The sequence below is a fragment of the Phacochoerus africanus genome, chromosome 14 (genome assembly GCF_016906955.1).
Source record: "Phacochoerus africanus isolate WHEZ1 chromosome 14, ROS_Pafr_v1, whole genome shotgun sequence".
Lineage (NCBI taxonomy): Eukaryota > Metazoa > Chordata > Mammalia > Artiodactyla > Suidae > Phacochoerus > Phacochoerus africanus.
The window spans coordinates 5,539,971-5,565,308 of record NC_062557.1 but is presented as its reverse complement, the minus strand read 5'-3'; the positions used below and the strand labels follow the sequence as shown (position 1 = coordinate 5,565,308).

Sequence of the window (25,338 nt, the reverse complement as noted above, 5' to 3'; positions counted from 1 at the left end):
TTATACCCACGCTTCACGCTGCGTCTCTGCGTCATAGGACCCTAATTTGCATACACCAACGACTTTTCCTATTGGCTGACACTTTCGCCGACGCGCTGACATCCCCCGACACAAAGGCCGTGCTTCGGCCCCGTTTCCTGATTGGCGGATATCTAGACCACTGATTGGCTGTTAAAGTGGCCTAACGATTGGGTGAATGCAAAGAGGAATGGACGAATCAGAGGTTGGCACTAAGCGGCTCTTCTGATTGGATAAAATGGAGCTATGTTTGGATCCTTCCCTTGGTTCCAAAGCTCTACAATAGAAAGTCAATGCAAATGAATTGTACTGGTCTCTATCAGGACTTAAGAGTCGGGTTGGGATAGCTTATTTGCATCAAGCTAATACAATGCAGGAGGAGACGTTACTTTAACGAAAAATTTGTAAACTACCTTCCAATGTAAACTAAAATGTGTTCCCTGTGATTATTTACTTTTCACTAACATTGTGATAGTTAGGTACGGAGTTTAAGAATTAGAAATCAGTAAATTATGTTATCTTACAAGTATTTTATGTATCAGGCATATACATTTTAACTAAAAAGCAGTTCTTTCGTTCGATGGGGTGGGGATGAGTAAATAATAGATACAAAGAAACAAATGCCAAGTGATTTTATAAGTTCTTAGACCATGACAAAATACGTTGTGATTTCAATATACAAGAAGTAACCTTGTGACTTCAATATACAAGAAGTAACCTACTAAGCAACATATTTTTAAAATTATGTAATTCACCTGAACAAAATGACCACAGCCAGAAAGAGAATATTCAGTTCTAAAACAGCATTTGCATGTCCATAAAGGCAATTAAATAAGTGCCCTTGTATTTAATAATATATCCTGGGAAGTATTACTTCTGAAGAAACATGACAAATGTATAAAAGTGGTAATACCTACCTTTGCCTAAATGTCTTGGATGGATTTTAATATTTAGGTCTACAGACGTCTCAGTTTATAAAATATCAAAGAAGGCTTAAGGTTAAAACCAGCCAAATAAAGCTCAGAAAATTGAAATAGAGCTTTGGACCTTCTACCCTGCAGTTCTTACTCTGGGCTCACCGAATATTTTAAGTTATTGAAATAAAAAAACAACAAAACCAGGTACATGCAGATTTCAACTTAGAGACTTACTGTACATGAATACAAATACCTCAAAAAATTTACTTGTGACACCAAAGTTCTCCCTTTCACCATCAATAGTGAGGGGAAAAAATTCACAATTTGAAAAAGCAGGCACAGGAGTTCCCATCATGACTCAGTGGTTAACAAAACCTACTAGTATCCATGAGGACGTGAATTTGATCCCTGGCCTTGCTCAGTGGGTTAAGGATCCAGCTTTGCTGTGAGCTGTGGTGTGAGTCACAGATGTGGCTCAGCTCCTGTGGCTGCGGCTGGCAGCTACAGCTCCAATTGGACCCCTAGCCTGGGGACCTCCATATGCTGCAGGTGTGGCCCTTAAAAAAAAAAAAAGAAAGAAAGAAAAAGAAAAGAAAAAGCAGGCAGGGCAAAAATACCTTCTGCCCAAACTCTGGTTCCAAATTCCTCTCGTTATTTCAGCTCTCTCAATGATAACACTGCACAATATTTACTTAATTCTCCATATATCTAAACTTTCATGCGATAATTCAATGTTAGTTTCTGCCTTCTGCTCAAAGTTTAGGGTGGGGAAAAATTAAGCTATTTCATTCAGGCCAGACCACATAGAGAAACCAAGATGGAGACTCTTGACCTGTTCTCAGAACCTGCGTAAATTTAGCCCACAAACAGGGTACTGGTTCCATCCTGCATAAAAAGCTGTCAAATGTCCTGGGATGTAACCAGAAAAATACCTTGTCATCTTTTTCGACTGCTCAGATGGTCTGGAGAAGGAACGGGCTCCTAAATTAACACCCATTTTGTGTTCCAAGGCTTTTCCTGGAGATCCCAAACCCGGTTCATCCCCTGCTTTCTGCAAGAGAAATGGTCTAGTTACCCTGCCCACCTTCAGTTTTGCTAATTTTTAGAGAGGAACTAAAACTGCTTCGGGAGAAACTAGGTATGAATTTACATTCATCATTTAAGGATGATGAGTGGAAATAGTTTGTCCTCCTTACTTGGCAGTCATACAGGTTATGTTTTTTCTAAGCAGCACAGGAAATGGGGAGCAACTGAAAATGTTGATACAAACAATGCAGAATGGGATGCAGCATCTGGCTACGGTCCTAGTTCCTGTTCTGTCACAGACTTAGAAACTCGGTGCAAGTTACTTAATCTCTCTGAGTTTCGGTTTCCTCTCCTGTAAATTAAGCAGCTTGGATGATATCATCTCCCAATTCTACCCGTACACTCTTATTCTGAAGCTCATGGTACACACACATTTAAAATCCAGCCGTCTGAACCATCTTTCTCCATTCAAATCACACTTGGGTATTCGGGGTGGGGTGGGGTGGGGGTAATAACAGATAAGCCAATTATCTGCATTTAATAGGATTAAAGCAATACACCTCAACTTGCTTCTCCTTTTGGAATTTTTCATCTTCAAACGCCCCTAGTGGTGAAACAATTGATTTGGCCTGTTTAAGAAATACTCGTTTCTCAGCTTTGTAGGCTGACAATTTGGCTTCTGATGTGGTTACTCGGAACTAAATAAAATAGGCATGTGTCAGTCCTGCATATTAACACTTTTTTTTTTACATTTACCCCTTCCTGCTTTGCCCCTAAGGTTACTGGGAATGTGTTTCTTTCACGAGATTAGCATGAGTTAATGTTACTTAATAAGATACAAATCAGTCTTTAAAACAATGTCTTTAAATAGATTAAATAAGGAAAACAAAGTTAAGACGGTAAGTTTCAAGTATCTATGAAGAATTTCATCTGACTGGAGGGAAGCGGGGAGGAGACAATTTTCCCAAGTAGAAAGGCTGGCATTCAGAGCAGGAAACTAGGGTAAATTATAATAAATCGCACTCCTGACTCAAACCCAGGCCCTTCCTCTGGACACTGTGATGCTTCTCGACGCCCCCTGCAACTTGCCAGTGCACCTGAGACTATGCTAGATGGAGATTAAGTTCGTCCTTGGCCCTTAACGTACTGGAAACAAATTGGTCAGGCCAAGTGTCGAGTTGAGAAAGGACTCAAACCGTGGAGTTCCAGGTTTCAGAGCTCGTAAAGGTATATGGAGCGCCTGAGCAAAGGCGCGGGAACAGAGTACTGGGTTGTGTAGCTCTTCGTTAGCAGAGCTTTCTCACGCTGACTTCCAGCAGGCCGACTTTCCCTTATGATTTTCAGCTTGTTCCCGCTGAACGATCGAGGATGTTGGCAGAGTCCAGGTGCCTGAAGCTCAAAGGCCCATTGCTCAGGGCGGCATCAGAACCCAGCCCAAGCTTTGCTAAGTATGGAGGCGAGATAATTACTACACTGTTGGCCGTGGAATTACACTTGGAACTGTTTCACAGCAGTCGTTAAGCCCTCCCTAGCTCTGGGCCTCTTCTACTCCAGGTGCTCCAGTTTCAGGCAAAGGTTCCCCCACGAACGGGGAAACCGGCTGTTAAAGAGAGACAGGGCGAGACTGCAATCCCCAGAAACCGTCTCGGGCCCTCAGCATCCGGGATACCGTCTGCAAGGCTCTCTGGGTATTGTGGTCCGTTCCTTTGGCAGCAACCCTCGGCGGACGGTAAAATTCCAGCCTGACCTAGGACTACAACTCCCAGCAACCCTCGTTGCCGTGCGGGGGGTCTTCACGTTCTCGTGGCGCGGCGCAGGCGCACTAGTGCCTCGGCGCGGACCGCGCAGACTGAATAATAAAAGGGGAGCGGCGAAGAGGCAGGAAGACAGGACCATGTCGAAGGGCCCCGGGCCCGGCGGCTCCGCAGCTTCCTCGGCGCCCCCGGCCGCTACCGCTCAGGTGCTGCAGGCACAGCCCGAGAAACCGCAGCACTACACGTACGTAGAGCCCCCCCCCCCCGCCGCGCGCGCACGCCTGACGTCAGCGGCCAGCGTGAGTCACGCGCGCAGGGAGAGCGCGAGGCGGCCTCTCCCTCCCCCCTTTCCTCCGTCCCGGCCCAGACCGGTTCCAACCTGCTAGGGCCGGTCCTAACTGCCTCCAACTGCCACCAACCTTTGGTCGGGCTGTGGGGCGGGAAACCCAGTCCCGCCGCAAGTGGGGAAGGAGGGAGCTCGCGGTGCAGAGTGCACACATCTCAGGCCTGGCCTTTGAGGCCTAACTGGTTCTCAGGCCATAAAACCACAGTCCCAGGCACTCTCGGGGGGGATAAGAAGTCCAAGACGCGACCAGGATGCGTTCCTAAGGGGCCAGCCCTAGAACAGCCTATGAATGACCATTAGCGTGAAGTTCTGTTAGGCGACCTGTGTTCTGTGCACAGGAGGCCTTGTGCGTCCCTAAGGCCCAAGTGTTGTCCACTTTGGCTGGAATTTACTTAAAAACATTTGACCCAGGCCAAGTCAGGGATCCCAAAGGTGATGGGGTCCGAATATGTTCTCAGGCCCAACCCAGCTGTGGCCTCAGAGGGACCCCCAAATGCTGACACTGCAAGAGTCCAGTAAGATGGAAAACCTCTTCCTGGGAATCTGCTTGTGTCTAAATGTAGGTCCCTTTCGTCTTTTTATTTCCTTTCAGGGCACTTCAAGCAACTCCCTAGTGCTAGGTACTTGATGAGAAAGAAAGGTGAAAAAGGCAGGCCCTCCCTTTAAGCAGAATGTTGGGTTTCCATTTTCCCTGATGCTCTTTGCCTCGCATCTCCTTGGGCTGCCAAAATGTGTGCATGTTTGGAAGGATCCCCAAGTGTACCTCAATCTGGCCGGAGATTTGGAATGTGGGAGTTGAACAACCGTTAAGGGGCACACAGTAATGCTGTCTGGTGACCCAGAGCAACAAGCGTGTGTTGGAATAGAAAGAACTAGAAGTACACAGGGGAGCTCTCGTTCGTCGCTCACAGAAGTCAGACTCTGTGAGTGGGAAACTCTTCTGGAATAAGGCAAAGAGGGTTTAAGGAAGTGTATTGGTTTCCTTGCGAGATTCTCTGCTATCGATTGAAATCACTTGAAACTTTATTGACTTCAGTCTGACTCATGCCATCTATAACTTTTCTAATGTGGCCATTGTTTGGTGCTGGAGTTCTTTCTGCAATCCTTCCCTTGGTGTTAGAAGAATTCAGTGATAAGGGGAGTGGTATGGTCAGGCAGCAGTATGGTCTTCTGCCACCTTCACCTAATTGGAGCTTATTTTTAATCTCTGGTTGCTCAGACCATGTCTTTCAGTACAATTTTACGTTTTTAGTAATGTGGGTCTTGGTTTCAGCAGCCTCTGTTTCTGTGTTGGGTTGTCATTGAGTATAGTATGGAATCTGTATTAGAAAGGCTTGCTAATCATTTTGGAATTGAGGGATGAAGCAAGTCAGCAGCTGCGTTAGTCTCTGAGTCTGTCCTCTTGATGCTCATTTATTTCAAATCTGTCTTTTTATCCCTTGTCGGGTAAGTACAGAGTAATCAATCAGTCCTGGCTCTTGAAGTGGCTTAGTATATCAACAGTAGCAGATGTAAAGCCCAAGCCTCATTGGATGGTTGGTGGTTGGAGGTGTTCCCATCTTTTTATTTTCTGGGGTGTGTGTGTGTTATCTTAAAAAATCAGAGATAGAAATTAGTTGTCTGTCTTGGTAGATTTATAGGCATTCAAAACCTTGATTTGGAAAGCTTCATTCCCTTCTCACTGAGGTCGTAGGAACAGGGAGCATAAGGACACTGATGATGGCACCAGTATGCTTGTTGGCTCTGGTTTTTTTTTTTTTTTTTTTTTAATGGGGGAACCCATCTGTTGTCTTTAGAGGTTAGGAGACACAAACATTTTAACTTTGAGTATTGGCTATAAAATTTTGAGCTGCCCAGCATTTTTTTCATTCTCTTTTGTAGCATGACTTTCCAGAATTTGTTCCAGTCTGAATATAATCTTAGCTACTGCATTGATCCCATTGTTGAATCCGGGTGGAGACCCCCTTTTGGTTTTTTTTTTTTTTTGAATGTTTGTATTTTTTTAACCTGTCAAAATATTTTACCTTTTAAAACTGTCTTATACATTAATTATGTTAATATTGTGTATTTTTTGTACCTGATGTTGTTTGAGCTCATGTGACATGTGGTAATTTTGTAATAATCCAGAAGAGATTTGCATTAAAGTTGAATCCCACTCATTGTAATAGTAGTCTTGGCAAACACAGTTGAAATCCATCAAAAGCAAAAAAATTGCCTGCCTATTGGCTTGCTTCTCGCCCTTTATTCTTACCCCACGACTAAAGCCCTAGAGTTTGAGCTCTCCTTTTCCTAAACCAAGAGGATTATTCATAACATAGTTTGAAGGATAATTGTTGATATTTAAAAAACAAAACAAAACTCTCGAATAACCTTATTTAAAGGGAAACTTTGAATTAATCCTTTCAGCAAATTGGTGTGGTGGGCACCTGACCTTGCCCCAAGGAATTCAACTCTTAGAAAATGATTATATCAGAATTTCCTCTTTTGTACAGTTCCAGGGTATTTGTTTAGCACTAACTAAAATGATAATGTGCTTGTTTTAGTACTCTTCACTGTGAGAACTGCATGAATTCTTGCTAGGTAATTTGTCTTTTTCTTTTTTTGACGAAGACTAAATATAATGCAGCTTTATTCAGAAAAGTCCATCTTATATTTTAGATGAGTTTAATAAAAACAGATTTAAGAATAGGAAATTTTGGAGCAGTTTATGTTCTGAAACGTATCTACAAATTTAGCTGACTTTGACCTTTTTCCTGCGTAACCATTATATTGTTAAAAGTGTATAGTTGGAGAGTTTCTTTTGTGGCTTAGCTAATCCAACTGGTATCCATGAGGATGCAGTTCCGTCCTTGGCTTCACTCAGTGGCTTAAGGATCCGGCGTGGGCTGTGGCTGTGATGTAGGCTGGCAGATACAGCTTATGATTCAACCCATAGCCTGGGAACTTGCATTTGCCACAGGTGTTGGCCCTTTAAAAAAAAACCAAAAACGTGTGTAGTTGGGGAGTTTCTGCTGTCGTGCAGTGGGTTGCTTATCCAGTTTCTCTCTGTGGAGTCAGTTAGGTTCAACCCCCAGCCCAGCCCAGCATGGTGGGTTAAGGATCCGGCATTGCTGCAGCTGTGGTGTAGGTTGCAGCTCTAGCTTGGATTCAGTCCCTGGCCTGGGAACTTCCATATGCTGCAGGTGTGGCTGAAAAAGAAAAAAAAGAAGGGTATAGTTGAAAGGTCACCAAAAAATATGCCATCTTAAAAAAAATCCCAGTTTTTGACTTAATTATTTTGACCCTATAAGAGGATATAAGCCTCAAAGACATTAAATATTTCTGAGATTCTTTTTTCTATGGTTGATTCTCAGATTTCTCAATGTGAAGGTTTCTTGGAGCTTCTTGGCCACTGGATTTTTCTTACAGGTAGACATGCTTTATAGCCTTATGTAGCCAGGTGTCATTTAAATTTAGAACTGTTTTCTGGGCATCTTTAAACAGGATTAGAAGTTCCCTTGTGCAGTAGGTTAGGATCCGGTGTTGTTACTACAGTGGCTTGGGCTGCTGCTGTGACACAGGTTTGATCCCTGGCCCAAGAATTTCTACATGCTATGGGTGCCACCAAAAAAAAAAAAAAAAAAATTTAAAAAGCAAACAGAATTAATGTAATAGTATTTCCATAGATAAGCTATTTTGAGGGAAATTCGTTAGTTTATACATTATGTAAATGTCATGAGCTTCACTTGATTGCATCTGATTGTGCTTTGGAAAATTCAGGCAATGAACAGTATTTAAATCGTTACTGCAAATTACAGTAACATTGTAAATATTGGCACAACTTGTTGCGCGGTGGAAGTCACTGGAAGCATTGCTTAGCCTCAGCAAGAATGAGTTAAATTACCAATAAACATTGCTGGATCTTGTTTACTTGTTTATCAAGGAGAACTAATTTCTTGCAGGACAAAAATTGAGAGCTCATTGTGGCTTTCAGGCAAGCCCACAAAATCCCCATTAATAAGTGTTAAGTGCCCATGCTAAATTTAAGCACCTAGTTGATATTTGTTATAATCTAAATTAATGGTTAAAATGAAGATTCGCTTAATGGTTAAGTTTTTTTGTTTTAATCCAGCTATGTTAGATACTAAAGAAGGCTTCCCCACAATCCATATGCATCTGCTTTGACTGGTGGTTTCTGTCAACCTACAAAGACTGTGGCTTATTGGTGAGGGCAGCTGGACAACTCTGAGAGCAACTTAGAGAAATCCACCTTGGGCACACTCTGTAAAGGAGCGCCTTCTCTGGAAATAGCACCCCAGATAAGTGCACAAAAGCAAGACACCCTCGTGGACCTACTTCCTCCCGCTTTCATCACCCTGATGCCTAAAGGTGAGGTCTCCTTCCTGTGTGTCTCAGAAGCCATGAGCTCACTTAGGTGATGAGAGCCCTGGAACAGCTTGAGCAGCGCATCTGTAGGCTTTCCTGCCAGACCTTTGCCTAAAGGTTATTTTTCTCATCAGGACAGACTCTAGGTGAGAAGAGTGGTAAGAGTAAGGTTTAAAGCTACATTACCTTAAATATAGGACTGGTCCAGGGTTTATTTTCCCAAATGGGGGCAATATTTGCTTAACGATTAAGTTTTTCATTTTGTTGTGTTTTTTTTGTTTTGTTTTTTGATCCAGCTGTACTTGGTACTAAAGAAGGTTTTCCCACATGTGCGTCTTCTGTAGTTTGAAATTGCAGCTATGGACAGTTATGGCTAATCCTAGTAGATTGTCTCCCCTTCCTTTAACACCTTGGAGGAATTTGGGGGCACACTAATGTGTTATGTGAAGATGGAAGTTGAATGTAAGTCTCTCTGCCATTCTGAGCCAATATGTAAAAGTTACAGTAGCGTAATTGCTAAAAATGCTTAGGATTTGCGATCAATATCCTGGACAATATAGTTTTCTTGTTTTCTTACCGTATAGATACTCTGTAGATTCACCCCAGCCAGCCATCTTAAAATACCTGCATGGGCAACAGAGAGATCTTCGGAGAAAGTTTGGGTAAAATCAGTGCATATGAAAATAGGTATGGGGTTTATTTTGGGGGTGATGGGAATGTTCTAGAATCAGACAGTGGTGGTTACACAACATGATGAATATACTAAAAACTACTGAAATATAACCTTTGGTGAATTTTTTTGTTGTGTAAGTTATCTCAATTTTTTTGATGAAAGGGTTGTTAAAATGAGTGTATATGAGTCGATCCTACTAGAGAGGCTTTAGACACATGACCTGTCCAGGCTTGGTAGCTTTGTTCAGCATAGGAAGTCCTGCAGTTTGTGAAAAGCTCCTTGGCCACCTTTCCTCAGCCGCCTTTTTTTTTTTTTTTTTTTGTCTTTTTGCTGTTTCTTGGGCCGCTCCCGCGGCATATGGAGGTTCCCAGGCTAGGGGTCCAGTCGGAGCCGTAGCCACCAGCCTACACCAGAGCCACAGCAACGGGGGATCCGAGCCGCATCTGCAACCTACACCACAGCACATGGCAACGCCAGATCGTTAACCCACTGAGCAAGGGCAGGGACCGAACTCGCAACCCCATGGTTCCCAGTCGGATTCATTAACCACTGCGCCACGACGGGAACTCCTTCTCAGCCTTCTCTCTTTTTTTTTTTTTTGTCTTTTTGCTATTTCTTGGGCCGCTCCCGCGGCACATGGAGATTCCCAGGCCAGGGGTCCAGTCGGAGCTGTAGCCATCGGCCTACACCAGGGCCACAGCAACGCGGGATCCAAGCTGCGTCTGCAACCTATACCACAGCTCATGGCAACGCCGGATCCCCAACCCACCAAGCAAGGGCAGGGACCAAACCTGCAACCCCATGGTTCCTAGTCGGATTCGTTAACCACTGCGCCACGACGGGAACTCCTTTCTCAGCCTTCTTAATGGCTTAGTCCCCCTATGTCCATCTAGGCGAGTGTCCGCATGTTGTAAGTTTGCAGAGTCTTTTGAGATAAGAAGTAAATACTCAGCAAGTTTGAGACTCCTAGTTGTTGGTAGTTGTATTTTTTTTTCTGGCTGTGCCCATGGGATGTGGATGTCTCCAGCCAGGGATTGAACCCGTGCCACAGCAGCTACCCAAGCCGCTGCAGTGACAACGCCAGATCCTTGACTGACTGTACCACAAGGGAGCTCCCAGGAGTTGTACTTTAAAGTGTTTCTGAATTGATAACCGTTGTAAGTGCACAGTTTTCCCTGCACTTTCGTAACGTGAATTGTGTTTACTTCCTGAGGTGGGTGGGAGGTAGAAGAGGTTGCTATCCTGTAAAATGTAATAGATTCTATTCACCAGATATTATAATTATTTTAACATTCAAATGGACTTTTCGGAGTTCCCGTCGTGGCGCAGTGGTTAACGAATCCGACTAGGAACCATGAGGTTGCGGGTTCGGTCCCTGCCCTTGCTCAGTGGGTTAACGATCCGGCGTTGCCATGAGCTGTGGTGTAGGTTGCAGACGCGGCTCGGATCCCGAGTTGCTGTGGCTCTGATTCGACCCCCAGCCTGGGAACCTCCATATGCCGAGGGAGCGGCCCAAGAAATAGCAACAACAACAACAACCAAAAAAAATGGGCTTTTCTGTAAGGACCAGCCACGTGTTTAAGGCATTTATAATGATATTGGTGGCTATAATATTTGGTTTAAGGAGTCACAACAAATTTTTTGTTTCTCTGTAAAATCCCTCAACTTTCACCCTTTTTTTCTTTGCCGTGTGTAGAATTTGACAGCAGTATCAAGATATGAGGAGGAGAAGATGAAAAGGAGCCTAGCAACTTAAAAATCTCATAGTGTTGTGTGTGGGGTGACCTTTTTTCTACTGGTGGCTCAGTTTATTTAGGAGACAAAGGTGATTCTCAGGCCTGTGATAGTGTCCTGTCCTGAGCTTATTGAAATGTTTCTTCCCTTTCCTTCTTCTTTACACCACAGTTTGCTTTCTGTGTTCGTAAGTTGACTTTTTTTTTTTTGTCTTTTTGCCATTTCTTGGGCTGCTCCCATGGCATATGGAGGTTCCCAGGCTAGGGGTCGAATCGGAGCTGTAGCTGCCGGCCTTTGCCAGAGCCACAGCCACGCCAGATCCAAGCTGCATCTGCGACCTACACCACAGCTCACGGCAACACTGGATCCTTAACCCACTGAGCAAGGCCAGGGATCGAACCCGCAACCTCATGGTTCCTAGTCGAATTCGTTAACCGCTGCGCCACGACGGGAACTCATTTTTTGTTTTTCTGTTAGTATTTGAGACACCATATGGCCACCATAAGTCCTAACACAATGACTTCTGATGAGGAGAGGAAGGTCCCTGTTCCCACCTTTCTGTGAGATTTTGGCCTGTTCACAAAAGTGCTTCCATTGATGAGCGATGGTTGTGCTTAGGCAAGAAGAGATTGATAAAAGCCTTTGACATGGTGTTTTATGACTAAAATTTTTAAGCAGTAGTTTTTTGTTTTGTTTTGGAATTTTTGTTTGTTTAACTTTTTGGCCGTACTCACGGCACATGGAAGTTCCCAGGCCAGGGATTGGATCCATGCTGCAGCTGCAGCCTGTGCCGCAGCTGTTGCAACACTAGACACTTAACCTGTTGCACCACAGTTCCTAGGAACTCCTAAGTGGTGTTTTTTGTTTTTAAAATGTTTATTTATTTATTTATTTTTATGGCTGAACCTACTCCATAAAGTTCCAGGGCCGGGGGTTGCATCCAAGCCACTGCTGCAACTTATGCCGCAGCTGTGGCAACACTGGATCCTTTAACCCACTGTGCTGAGCCGGGGATCAAATGTGCACCTCTGCAGTGACCTGAGCCTTGGCAGTCGGACTCCTAACCCACTGTGCCACAGCAGGAACTCCCTACATAGTTGTGGTTTGTTTTTTTGTTTTTGCTTTTTTTTTTTTAAACTCAAAAGTTGTTTTTGTTTTTTTTACGGCCACATCTGCGGCATATGGAAATTTCCAGGCTAGGGGTCAAATCGGAGCTTCAGCTGCCAACCTAGACCACAGCCACAGCAATGTCAGGTCTGAGCTGTGTCTTCAGCCTACACCACAGCTCATGGCAATGTCAGAATCTTTGAGTGAGTGGAGGCCAGAGATTGAACCTGAGTCCTCAAGGATACTAGTCGGGTTCATTAGCATTGAGCCACAGTGGGAACTCCTGTAGTAGTTTTTATATCTAAGCTTTTATTAATTTTGGTAAGAACATTGCTTGTCTTTTTTATTTTTCCTGCTAATAGGCACTAAGCATCTAGTAGCCTGCCACTTTAGGATTCGTGTAAGTCACACCTATCCAGATATAAATTAGAAACTTGTTGGAGTTCCCTTGTGGTGCAGCAGGTTAAGAACCTGATGTTGTGGACTTCCCGTTGTGGGTCAGCGGTAACGAACCCAATTGGTATCCATGAGGATGCAGGTTCGATCCCTGGCCTCGCTCAGTGGGTTAAGATTCCAGTGTTCCTGTGAGCTGTGCTGTAGGTTGCAGGCTCGACTTGGATCCCTCGTCGCTGTGGCTCTGGTGTAGGCCAGTGGCTGTAGCTCCGATTTGACCCCTAGCCTGGGAACCTCTATATGCCATGGGAACGGCCCTAGAAAAGGCAAAAAGACAAAAAAAAGAGTAGTGACTGCAGGACCAGACTATCTGGCTTTGAAGCCAATATCTGCTGCTTGCTGGCTGTGGGACCTGAGGCAAGTGACTTCCCTCCTTGTCTGTCAGTTTCCTGAGAATACCAATAGTGCCTGCCTGAAGCGGTTGTTAGGATTAAGTGAGTTAATACGTTGAAAGTGCGTAAAACTTGTGCCATTGCTCGGGTTACTGCTTTCCGTTGCATTGCTACTACTTCTACAGCTCGTGGGTCCGTGTTGTCTTCAGAGCACACCCCCCTCCCTTCCTTACTGATTGGAATTTCACTTCAGCCGCAGTTCTCACAGCCTCCATCAGACTGGCTCTGTCTTACATGATGCAGTTGTGTTCTAAACGGATCCAGTCTTTCAGGGGCAAAGATTTTGTTGTACAAGAAACAGTGTTCAAAATGACACACAGGAGTTCCCATTGTGGCGCAGCAGAAACGAATCCAACTAGTATCCATGAAGATGTGGGTTTGATCCCTGGCCTCGCGCAGTGGGTCAAGGATCTGGTGTTGCCGTGAACTGTGGTGTAGGTCGCAGACATGGCTCAGATCCCAAGTTGCTGTGGCTGTGGTGTAGGCCAGCAGCTATAGCTCTGATTCGACCTCTAGCCTGGGAAGCTCCACATGCCGAGGGCGCAGCCCTAAAAGGCACAATAAATAAATAAATAACACGTCCGTTAAAACATTTATACTGAAACGTTCATCAAGTTGGAAGCTTTTCAGGCTAGCTATACATAGGAAGGCTTTGGATTATCTAACTTAGGGAACTGAACCAGGGTTTTCAGTACTGCTCGCAGAGTCTCCAAAATTAGCGATGTGAGTCACTAATTTCCATGAACTTTCTCTCCTCAGTTTTGCCAGTTCTGAGCTCCGTAGGGCAAGGTGACAGTTACAAAAGGAGGGAAGCAAGGACAGGTAGGACTGGTCGCGCACCAGTGTTGTACCGTCCGTGGTCCTTGTTCTTGACGGCTCACAGGGGTCGGCTCTTGCCCAGTGGAGAATGGGCTGAAATCATTTGCTGTGAGTGGCTCCCTCGCCTTAAAGTGTTCGATCGTCGAGGTGCCTGCGGCACTTGTACTTTGGATTTCCGTGTGCGCCTCTGCCTGTTAGGACGGTTGCAGTGTGTCCAGGGGGGTTATACTGGTCCCAGTTCAAGGGTCAAAGCCGGTCTTATGAAAAGTCGAGACGCACTCAGGAATTCACTAGACACTTCGTTTGTTTGCCTGAATAATACCGTCTGAGCTTGCTTTTTCTGTCAGAGAGAATGTTCTAAACCAGGATTACTTCAGAAGATAGGGCTTTATCAGAATTGTCTAAGTATTTGCCAATCACCAATGTTAGCTTTGTTTGGCCTTGTTTTTTAAAAGCAAATTTGGGGGCAACTCCCACTGGTGTGGGTGTTATTACAAAGTTGTATGGTTTGTGGGTTATGTTTGATGTCAAAACAGAATGTGTGTGTATATATATATCCTTACAAACGTTGAGTCTACAACTGCTAATAGTTTACCTAGAGCTCTTCAAAGATGAGAAAAGATTTTCAGCACATTGTAAGAAATCGGTATTTACAAACACACACACGCTTGGATGAGTCATTTAGGATTTTTAGTATAGAAGAGCTTATCTGCTCTTACATTATTTTCTTGAAGATAAAAAATACTGTATTTTAGGAGTTCCCCTTGTGGCTCAGTGGTCAGTGAATCCGACTAGGAACCATGAGGTTGTGGGTTCGATCCCTGCCCTTGCTCAGTGGGTTAAGGATCTGACGTTGCTGTGAGCTGTGGTGTAGGTCACAGATGCGGCTCGGATACCGAGTTGCTGTGGCTCTGGTGCAGGCTGGCGACTACAGCTCCTATTCGACCCCTAGAATGGGAACCTCCATATGCCTCCAGTGCGGCCCTAGAAAAGACAAAAAGACAAAACAAAACAAAACAAAACAAAACAAACAAACAAACTGTATTTTAGGGAGTTCCTGCTGTGGCAAAGTAGGTTAATGATATAGCTTGTCTCTGACATTGCTGGTTCGATCCCTAGCCCAGTGTAGTGGGTCAAGGGTTCTGCATTTTTTTCCTTTTCTTTTTCTTTTTAGGGCTGCACCCGAGGCATGTGGAGGTTCCCAGGCTAGGGGGTCTAATCAGAGCTACAGCTGCTGGCCACAGCCATAGCAACGCAGGATCTGAGCCATGTCTGCGACCTACACCACAGCTCACGGCAACACTGGAGTCTTGACCTACTGAGTGAGACCAGGGATCGAACCCACAACCTCATGGTTCCTAATTGGATTCGTTAACCACTGAGCCATGACGGGAATGCCAATTTTTTACCTAAATTTTTCCTTTTTTTTGGGCTTTTGTCCTTTTAGGAGGACATGGAGGCTCCCAGGCTAAGGGTCCAATCGGAGCTGTTGCTGCCAGCCTACACCACAAGCCACAGCAACGCCGGATCGTTAACCCACTGAACAAGGCCAGGGATCGAACCTGCAACCTCATGGTTCCTAGTCGGATCTCTTTCCACTGCGCCACAATCGGAACTCCTTTTTTTAAAATTCTAAACACAGTTAAAGTTACAGTAAAGAAAAGCCAATGTAATCACTAAAATCCATAATACTGGATGTTTTTCTTTGCAGTGTTTGTTTCTGCACATAGTTTACCTAATTGGTTATATATATGTGTTTTTTTTCACTTATTATATCTTTAGTTTGTACCCAGCTTTTGCCAAATAGTCATCATAATACCTCTTAGTTGTTTGAGGAAACAGAAAAAGGAATTTAATATATCTCTACTTATCTCCACATATTCCCAGCAACAGAGAGAAAGCCATCCCACTGGTTGCTTTTCTAGTCTGCCTGTGAGGCTGAAGATCTTAAATTTAGTGTTCAGGATGAGGAACAAGGCTGTGTAGTCATTGTGCAGGAGGTAGCTGAGGAATTTACTGATTTCTTAGTTGCCAGGAGAAACATCTGAGTTACTTCTCTGTTTGGCTGGGTTCGTACACAGATGCTGTGGACCAGGCTCGTACGGCTTGGGATGTGTTGACACCTTTTCTTTTTCTTGGACAAACATTTTCTCAAACACCTGCTGTGAGCTGGCTTTGTGCAGGGGCGCAGAAATGAATAAACCTAGCTGTATACAAAGCAGTTGGAATCAACTGTGGTAGCAGCCGTACCTGCTGTATGCTCACAGTGTTGTGGGACCATGGAAAAGGGGGTGAGTAGCACCCCTAGGCGGGGCAGGAACCTTATGCAGAGAAGCCAGAAAGTTTATCCAGACATAGGAGCAACACATCCAAAGTATGGAGATCAAAAGGGAGGGGAGGGGAGGGTGTGGTGGTTGGGGAATACCTACTCTTCAGAGCCAGATTGCGTCTGCTACCTGTTTTGTATGGCCTGCAAGCTAAGAATAGTTTTTATATTTTTAAGGGTTGAAAAAGAATAACACATCATGACACATGAAAATTGGGTGAAATTCCGTTTTCGGCACGCATGAATGGAGTTGTACTGGAATGCGCCCTCCCTGCCTTACATGTTGTCTCCAGCTGCTTTTGCACCAGAACCGCGGGGTTCAGCAGAGCAGACCAGAGACCTCGCGCGGCCCTCCCCTCGGCTCGCTCTGCATTGCTCTTCTGTGCACTGCAGATGCAGTGACAAGTTACAGCTTGTCGGTGCTCCAGGGCCCTGTGTATCAGCATACCAACCTGTTTTATTTTTCCTTATTACCAGTGCCTGACTATCAGAGTGAAATAAGAGAAAAATGGACTTGGAATGTCATGTTTTTCAGGGCATAGCGGAGTATGGATTTTCTTGTCATTGAATTAGTTGGCAAAGCTCTCTGTAATTAAAAAGCTGTGCTGAAAGAAGCCATCAGCGTTACCAAGCTAAGCAGTTGTCGCAATATTCCCAGCTCATAAGAAGGCAAAAATTAGAGAATTTTAAAGAGAATGTTTCGTACAGCAGAATTTCTTCATAAAAATGAAAATGAGGCTGCGACTGAAGTAAGTTTCCAAGTGGCTCATTTGTTAGCCAGGCAAGGAAAGCCGTTTACTGATACTGAATTAATTAAGTTGTGTTCGATTGCAGCAACTGAAGAAATATGTCCGGGGAAAACAAACTTGTCTAATGTTTAAAAGTGTTAGCCTTGCCGCAAGAACGATTTCTGTTGAGGTCAGTCAGAGCAGCGTCAATAGTCAATTAAAAAACAAGGCAAATGATTTTGTTTGTTTTTTCTTGGCCCTTGATGTGTCAGCAGATGCTACTGTTTAGTTGTTTTATTCATGGAGTCAGTGCTGCGTTTGAAGTGACTGAAGAAGTAGCCTCTGTGAATAGTCTGTTTCACAAAACTACAGCTGAGGATATTTTCCAAAAAATTACGGAACTGCTAGGATCAGTGATGAACTTCACGCTCTCTTGTGGACTTAACATCAGTTCCATGAATTTTCCTCAGAAATGGAAGCTGGATATTGTTGGGTTTTTTGTTTTTTTGTTTTTTTTTTCCTTTTTGGCCACATCTGTGGCATACGCAAATACCTGGGCCCCGGACCAGAGCCTCAGCTGCGACCTACACCGCAGCTGCAGCAGTGCCAGCTCCTTAACCCGCTGCGCTGGGGATCAAACCCTTGCTCTTGCAGAGACAGTGCCAGATCCTTAACCTGCTGTGCCACAGTGGGAACTCCAAAAGTTGAATATTCTGACATGCCTTACAACACAACACTGATAGCTTAGCAGTGGTAAAGTTTTCTTGGTTTTTTGTTTGTTTGTTTGTTTGTTTTCTTTTTGTCTTTTTGCCATTTCTAGGGCCGCTCCCGTGGCATATGGACGTTCCCAGGCTAGGGGTCCAATCCGAGCTGCAGTTGCTGGCCTACACCAGAGCCACAGCAATGCCAGATCGGAGCCGAATCTGAGACCTACACCACAGACACAGCAACGCCGGATCCTTAACCCACTGAGCAAGGGCAGGGATCGAACCCGCAACCTCATGGTTCCTAGTCGGATTCGTTAACCACTGCGCCACAACAGGAACTCCTAGACATGTCTTTTAAACTAGTATATGCTCAATTAAAATCATGCTTGTAGAATAATAGTAGCTTTTGATAATTCTTGTCTATGTGAGAAGACAATTTCAAAAAAGAAATGTGTAGAATCTTATTACAGAATCAGCATTAACAAACTTTCGTAATCAGTTTTGTTTTTGTTTTTGTTTTGGCCATGTCCATGGCATGTGGAAGTTCCTGGGTCAGGAATTGAACCAGAGCCACAGAAGCAACCCGAGCCACTGCAGTGGCAGTACTCAATCCTTAACCTAGTGTGCTACAAGGGAACTCCCTGTGATGTTTTGATGAAAGAGAGTTTCCAGCTTTGCAAATGTTATTCCCTCCCTTCTAAGTCCATTCTTATTAGTAGACCTGTGTTACCAAAAATCGTAACCAATTAGGAGTTCCCTTTGTGGCTCAGCGGAAACGAATCTAACTAGTATCCAAAAGGATGCAGATTTGATCCCTGGCCACGCTCATTGGGTTAAGCATCCAGCGTTGCTGTGAGCTGTGGGGTAGGTCGCAGATTTGGCTCAAATCTGGCATTGCTGTGGCTGTGGTGTAGGCCAGCAGCTACAGCTCCAATTTGTTAATCAGTAAAAAATTTGGAAATTTGTTTTCTCTTGTTATGTAAGTACCTACATAATAGTCTCAATTTGGCCTTTTAGCCCTAAGTCTAAAATCCTTACTATATGGAGTTCCCACTGTGGAACAGCATGTTAACGATCCAGTGTTGCTGTGGCTGCACCACAGGTTGTAACTGGGATTTGATCCCTGGCCTGGGAACTTCCAGGTGTTGCAGGTACAGCTGAAAAAGAAAAAAAGAAAATAAAATACCTAACTGTATGGTCCCTTTTTTTTTTTTTTTTTTTTTTACTCAAATGAATTGACCACATCTGTAGCTGTATAATGATCATCACAATCTGACTTCACAGGATTCCCATCCCACAGCCCAGGCACATCCCCCCACCCCCCAAACTGTCTCCTCCGGAGACCATAAGTTTTTCAGTGTCTGTGAGTCAGCGTCTGTTCTGCAAAGAAGTTCCGTCTGTCCTTTTTTCAGATTCCACATGTCAGTGAAAGCATTGCATGTTGGTGTCTCATTGTACGGCTGACTTCACTTAGCATGATAGTTTCTAGGTCCATCCATGTTGCAAAAAATGCTGGTATTTCATTCTTTTTAATGGCTGAGTCATATTCCACTGTGTATATTTACCACATCTTCTGGATCCACTCCTCTGTTGATGGACATTTGTTTTTTGGTTTTTTGGCTGCACTCATGGCATGCAGTAGTTCCCGGGCCAGGGATCAAACCTGTGCTACAGCAGCAACCAAGTCATAGCAGTGACAACACTGGATCCTTAACCTGCTGTACCACCAGGGAACTCCCTTTGTGCTCTCTAACAGAAAAGGTTTGCTGACCCTGTCTAGAGTTTAGTTTACTGGGTTAGGGGGAGGAGCAGGTCAGTGGCATCAGGGCAGGGAGCCAGAGTGAGGCTGTGCTAAACACTAGCATAGAAAGCAGTGGGGAACTAGAAATCCATTAAAACTTCAGCTGCTTTCTCCCCATTCCCTCTAAATTTACACAGGTTTTCTATCAGTCATATGATATTTTTCTATTTATTTGAATTCTCCTCACACTTCTCCCCAGAAGAGAGTGAAACACCCAAACTGATGAATCTGTGAAAGTGAAACAACTTCTATTGGGATTTAAAGTTGAGCTGGGAGCAGCCTTGATGTAACACGTTTTAAGAGCGATGTGATTACTGAATGTGGTATTGATCCCTTGTGGTTTTCACTGTTGGTTTAATGCCCACAAGTGATTGGATTTAGATTTCAAGTAGCCAGATTTTTGCTGTTTTTTAGAATTTAGAAAAATAAAGATAATCCAGTAAAGAAAGTATTAGGTGATTTTTTTTTTTAAATATTTGTATGTAGTTGATTTTAAAAGTTTTTTAGGGAGTTCCCGTCGTGGCGCAGTGGTTAACGAATCCGACTAGGAACCATGAGGTTGCGGGTTCGGTCCCTGCCCTTGCTCAGTGGGTTAACGATCCGGCGTTGCCGTGAGCTGTGGTGTAGGTTGCAGACGAGGCTCGGATCCCGCGTTGCTGTGGCTCTGGCGTAGGCCGGCGGCTACAGCTCCGATTCAACCCCTGGCCTGGGAACCTCCATATGCCGCGGGAGCGGCCCAAGAAATAGCAACAACAACAAAAAAGACAAAAGACAAAAAAAAAAGTTTTTTAGGGATCAGAAGAAAAGGAGGGCAGGAGCTCCTTGGTTGCCTAGTGGTTAAAGGATCCAGTTGTGGCATTGTCGCTGCTGTGGTGCAGGTTCAGTCCCTGGCCCAGGAACTTCCACATGCCGCATGGGGGCATGGCCAAAAACAAAAAAGGTTTTAGGGAAAAGTATTAGTTTTGTAAAGCAGTTTAGCAATATGATACATTATGATTATATCTCTGTAAAAATACTGGGAGAAAATTTACCAAAAGTCCAGCATTATTAGTGGCAGTAAGAATTAATATTTTAAAAATGTATGCATGTTACTTTCCGGATAACCTTTTACGTGTATAAGTAAACCATTAATAGGACGCTTAGTGTCCTGTCCTCCAAGGGAGTGAAAGGGAGCTCTGATTGAAAGTCCGCGCCCAGGGCTGCTCCCCCGTCCAGGCAGGGCCTGAGCAGCCTCGGCGTCGCTCCAGCCCGTCTTGATCATCCCGCTGGGCAAAGGCCTGGCTTCTCTGCTGGCTCTTACTTACTCAGGGCCTGTGTGGTTTCTTGACCCAGTGCGGCCACAGGGGGTCGCGGAGGCCTCGCAGTTTGAAGTTAGTCTGTGCTGATTGTCTTTTCTCCTTGAGGGCGGGAAGTCCGGGGAGGTGGGAGTGTGAAGAGGCGTGTGTACTCCCCAGACCTGGAGGAGGACAGGGTCCCCAAACCCTTGGCTTCCTAAGAGCTGGTTGAGGTGAAGAGTAAGTCTCAGCCTGTTTGCTTAGATCTCGTGCTTTCAAACTTTTAAAAATGGAAAGATGGATTGGAGCCTAGTGGAGACAGTTTATTTCATATCCATCCATGAAAATAGACGGGAGTGATTTCCGAGTGGGCTTCTCCTTGCTGTCTGGGCACTGCCTTGGCGGCAGCGCGAGGTTGGCAGGAGGGGGAGGGGAGGGGGATCGGGAGCTCTGACCAAACAGTTTGGCTCCCAGATGGTGGATGATACCCTTCCATTAATGACTTAAGCAAAAGGTTAGGAATTTCTCTCATCTGATTGTAGTTGGTTGAAAGGGGGTCCTCTGCCTGCTAGATTTTGTCATTTGGGCCCTTCTCTCACGGGGGCCTTTTCTGCAGGACCGTCTGCCCTATCTGCTGAGTTAACAAATTGCTTGCACTCCAGCACTTTTCACAAGGGAATAGGGTTAGGCTTCCAACTTTCAATGTCTGCCTGCTGCTGGCATCATAAAACTGTTGGTATTGCTTTGTGGACTTTGCCCCTTCTGTGACTATTTCTTGTTGTATTCATTCAGCAAACTGTCACGGTACTAGGTACTCACACGCGTGCTCTCAGAGGCTTTATAATCTAGTAAGAGAGGAAAATGTGCACTTTATTACTAGTAGTGTAGGATAAGGGCTCTAAGAAATGTCCAGAGAGAGTGCTGTAAGACTTAGAGGTGAGGAGTTCCCGTGGTGGCGCAGTGGAAACGAATCCAGCCAGAATCCATAAGGATGCGGGTTCCATCCCTGGCCTTGCTCAGTGGGTCGAGGATCCAGCGTTGCCGTGAGTTTCAGTGTAGGTCACGGATGCAGCTCGAATCACAAGTTGCCGTGGCTGTGGTGAGGACCGGCGGCTACAGCTCCGATTTGACCCGTAGCCTGGGAACTTCCATGTGCCGTGAGTGTGGCCCTCAAAAATAAAAATTTCAAGGTGATAACTTAGCTAGGGACAAGGGCAGGACGGGGGAGGATAGGTAGAGGTCGAGGAAACCTCGAGGGAGGTGATGGTATCAGAAGATTCGTCACCATGGAATTCAGCCTTGAGAGGTTTCTACAGGTGCGGAGGCGGCATGAACAAAGGCAGGGAAGTTAATGATCTCTTGGCAAGACACAGAGGACCCTAGTGTTATGGGAGGCAAGGGAAATGAGGCTGGAAAAGTACAGTGGGCCAGCTGCGCAGGGCTTCAAGTGCCAGGCCAGAGTCTTTGTCAGTGGCTGCTGGTGGAAACGAAAGGCTTTTAAGAAAGGGGGGATTGAATTTGGGCTCCAGGAAGAGCAGTGGGTCCTGTGCAGCATAAACTGGGCAGGGAAGAGGCCAGATGCAAGGAGACTGGTTTATTAAAAGGTACCAAGTGCTTGACCCGTGGTGGTGGGAATGGAGATGAAGAGGTTTAAACGAGGCAATTCGTTGCCTCTGTATCTGTCCTCTCTGGCACCCCTGCCAGCTGGAGCCCTTTGGAGCCCCAGCATCTGCAGGTAGCACTGTGGCTGTGGCTGCCCCAAAGGAGGAAGTAGGCTCGCTAGGAACTCTTGTTCTCCAAGAGGACAGCCTGTGCCCAAAGTCAGTCCTTCCCTGGGTTCTTGCCTCTCTGGGTTTTTACTGAGGCCCATGCTAAGCAGACAGGCACCACTCTTAGGGTTGCTAGATGGAGCAAAAAAATAAAGATGCCAGTTTAATTGAAACTTGAAATAATGGATAACTTTTTTAGTATAAGAATGTCCCATGAACATTTGATTTAATCTGAAATTCAGGTTTAACAGGGCATCCTGTATTTAATCTGTCAGTCCTAACTACTTCTCACTCTTCTCCGGCCCTGGGCTCAGCCTCCTCTGCTCCCTTTTCTCACTTGTTGTCTCCTGAGTTAGTCTCCTGTGGGTTGAAAGTCAGGGAAAGTATATGCTGCCCAGGAGAGGTGAGTCTAGCAGTTTAGACTGTCCCACCTGGGCCCGGTTTGGTGCCTGTGTGCAGCAGGTGTGGCAGATGGAGAGGGAGACATGGAGAAGGACCCGGTGTGTCAGTGCCCAGGGGCGTGAGAAGGGGTCCTGCTGGGCCTTCCAGCTTTCAGCCTGGTGTCTCAGAACCTGCTGGGGCCCGGAGGTGGTACGCCTGAAATTGGCCGCCTTCTGCACCTGCCCCCATCCTCGTTTCCTTTTCCAGTTCGCCTCCTACCCCCCTCACACCCCACAGAGGCACCTGGAGCTCTGCAAGCTAGACTTAGAGTTTCTAAGCGCATACTGTTCCCTTTGTCTAAAACACCCTTCCCACAGTCTTCACCCCCTTCTCCTGTGCCTGCCTGGGTCAAGGATCCTTCTGGGTTCCCAAAGAACCCTCAGCAAACCTCCCTCGTAACCGTGTCCAGATTTGATTGCTTCCACCTGTTACTGGTGTGGCTGTTCCCTGAAAAGGACCTGCTGCGTCAGTGTCCTCAGTGCTCACCACTGCGCCTGCACCTAGTAGGTGCTCACTAAACAGGTGCTGAACGGACAGCAGCAGGATGCCATTCGGAACGTCACTGCCCCTTAAACCCTTATCCGTGTTCCTTAGGGAGTATCCAGCTCCAGCTTCCCCCAGCCCAGGACACAAGGCCTGGACACGTCTCCTCACTCCATACTTCAGGGCTGGGAGGATTTTTCAGCACTTTTATTAGCGTTAAAACTCATCTGGAAAGTCTCAGCCCAGGACCTACCTGTCCCCACACCTTCCATATGCCCAGACTGGTAGGGCCCTGAGAATAATCCAGGCCTGAGCCAAAGACATGGGCTGGCCCCTCTCTCCCATCTCCCCCGAGGCAGGCCTCCCAGTCTGGACAGCTGCCCAGATCAGGTTGTTGCTCCCTTCACACACTTCTGCACACTACCTTCTGTGCCTTCTAGAACTTTCCTCCTCCTGTCTTCCCTGTGGTAGGGGAGGGTAAGTCTAAGAAACCCTCTACCTGGACACAGTGAACAAAAAACGAATGGTGTGTTCTGCGGGGGTAAGTGGATTGGACCTCCACTGAGTAGTGTGTGAGAGCGGCGCTTGGGGTTGTCTTGGTTTTTTCATGCAGAGCAAAAGAGACAAAGGTTGGAGGGAGGCCAGAAGGACGGATAGAGCCCCCCAACCCCCAGGTGAGTCAGGATGGAAGTAGAGCAGCCTCAGCTGCTGCAGGAACTCACTTGTGAGACTGCTGGGGGAGGCAAGGCTGAGGGAATTTATTCAGAGGCTTCTAACACGAGCTTCCTAAAGAGGTGCTTGGGTGATGCTGGGAGTCATCTCTGGAAGGAAGTAGCAAACAGGACGGTGATTACCTGCGTCAGTCGGTAGTCCAGAGGGATGCCTCGTGACCTCGGCCTTCAGCTCCAAAGCAGCAGGCTCCCTGGCCCTCAGCCTGGAGCTGCGGCCCTGTTCCGGGGCGAGCGAGGCCTCTGGAATTGGCAGGCCGGTCTGGGCAGCAGACTCCTGCAGCAGGTTTAGGAGAGGCTTGTGCTCTTACTTGCAGCCTTTTCCTTGTGATGAGTTCTTCAGCCCAGGGAGCCTCAGGCAGTGCTCAGAGCACGAGCCACCCATGAGGCCATCCTCTGGTCACCGTGGCCGAGGCCCTCGTGGTCTCTGGTTCCTGCCCCGCAGGCTGGCTGGAGACCTGGGTGTTAGGAAGGATCCTGATGCTGAGGACTCGCCCTAGCTCTGGCCCTTTTCTGGCATCCCCGTGGAACTAGTCCCCCCAGAGCAGGGCCCTTGGGGACGAGCCGGTTCACTTCTTGCTGGGAAGCAAGGGACTGAACTCTGCTCCCGGCCCACCCTCCTGGGGGCTCTTCCTGCAGGTACCTGAAGGAATTCCGCACTGAGCAGTGCCCACTCTTTGTGCAACACAAATGCACTCAACATCGGCCCTATACCTGCTTCCACTGGCATTTTGTGAACCAGCGCCGCCGCCGGTCCATCCGCCGTCGGGACGGCACCTTCAACTACAGCCCTGACGTCTACTGCACCAAGTACGACGAGGCCACGGGCCTCTGCCCGGAGGGCGACGAGTGAGTGCCCCTCAGCCTGCCTTCAGGGAGCTCGGTGTGTCCAAGATCAGATGCCCTCAGGATAGCTTGGGCACAGTCTAAGAGGCCAGCCAGAGGCTGCCTTTGAGGGGACGGCTGCCACCTGGCCCTCCTGCCTGTGGTCTGGACCTAGGCTCAGACCCCACCATCCTCTGAGGGAGGCCCCCTTCTCCATTCCCCACTTTTGGGCGGCCCTGCACGAGCCTTTCTTCTGTGAAGCATAAAGCCCAGTTGTGAACCAAAGTTGCTTTCTGGGCCTTCTGTCCTGGTCCCGTGCGGGTCCCAAGGATCTTCTCCCCAGCTGGCACTGCCCGCCCCATCCCACGCAGTTCCCGCGTGGCCGGCTGTTTAGAGACAGGGTCTCTCCAGGTTTCCCATTTGCTGACCCTAAGTGTTTTGCGCGAAACTCTGTAAAGAGGGCTTAACAGCAGCTCCCTGGTGGCCTAGCAGGTTAAGGATCCAGCATTGTCACTGTTGTGGCTCTGGTTGTGACTGTGGCGGCATGGGTTCATGCCTTGGGCGCGGCCAAAAGAAAAACAGTGGAGGAGTTCCCGTCGTGGCGCAGTGGTTAACGAATCCGACTAGGAACCATGAGGTGGCGGGTTCGGTC

General features: G+C 46.4%; 1 protein-coding gene across 2 annotated transcripts in view; it reads left to right on the top strand.

Annotated features, from left to right (window-relative positions):
* Positions 1 to 3,788: 3,788 nt before the first annotated feature.
* The window catches only part of UNK (unk zinc finger), a 35,276-nt gene continuing 13,726 nt past the window's right edge, over positions 3,789 to 25,338 (top strand). Inside the window, exons 1-3 of one of the 2 annotated variants that reach the window (XM_047756607.1) lie at positions 3,831 to 3,959; positions 4,520 to 4,620; positions 24,501 to 24,710. In XM_047756607.1, coding sequence (XP_047612563.1) covers positions 4,619 to 4,620; positions 24,501 to 24,710 — 212 coding nt within the window. In that variant the 5' untranslated portion in view covers positions 3,831 to 3,959; positions 4,520 to 4,618. Of the gene's footprint in view, positions 3,960 to 4,519; positions 4,621 to 24,500; positions 24,711 to 25,338 lie in introns of both variants that reach the window. The other variant, XM_047756608.1, reaches the window with a different exon arrangement.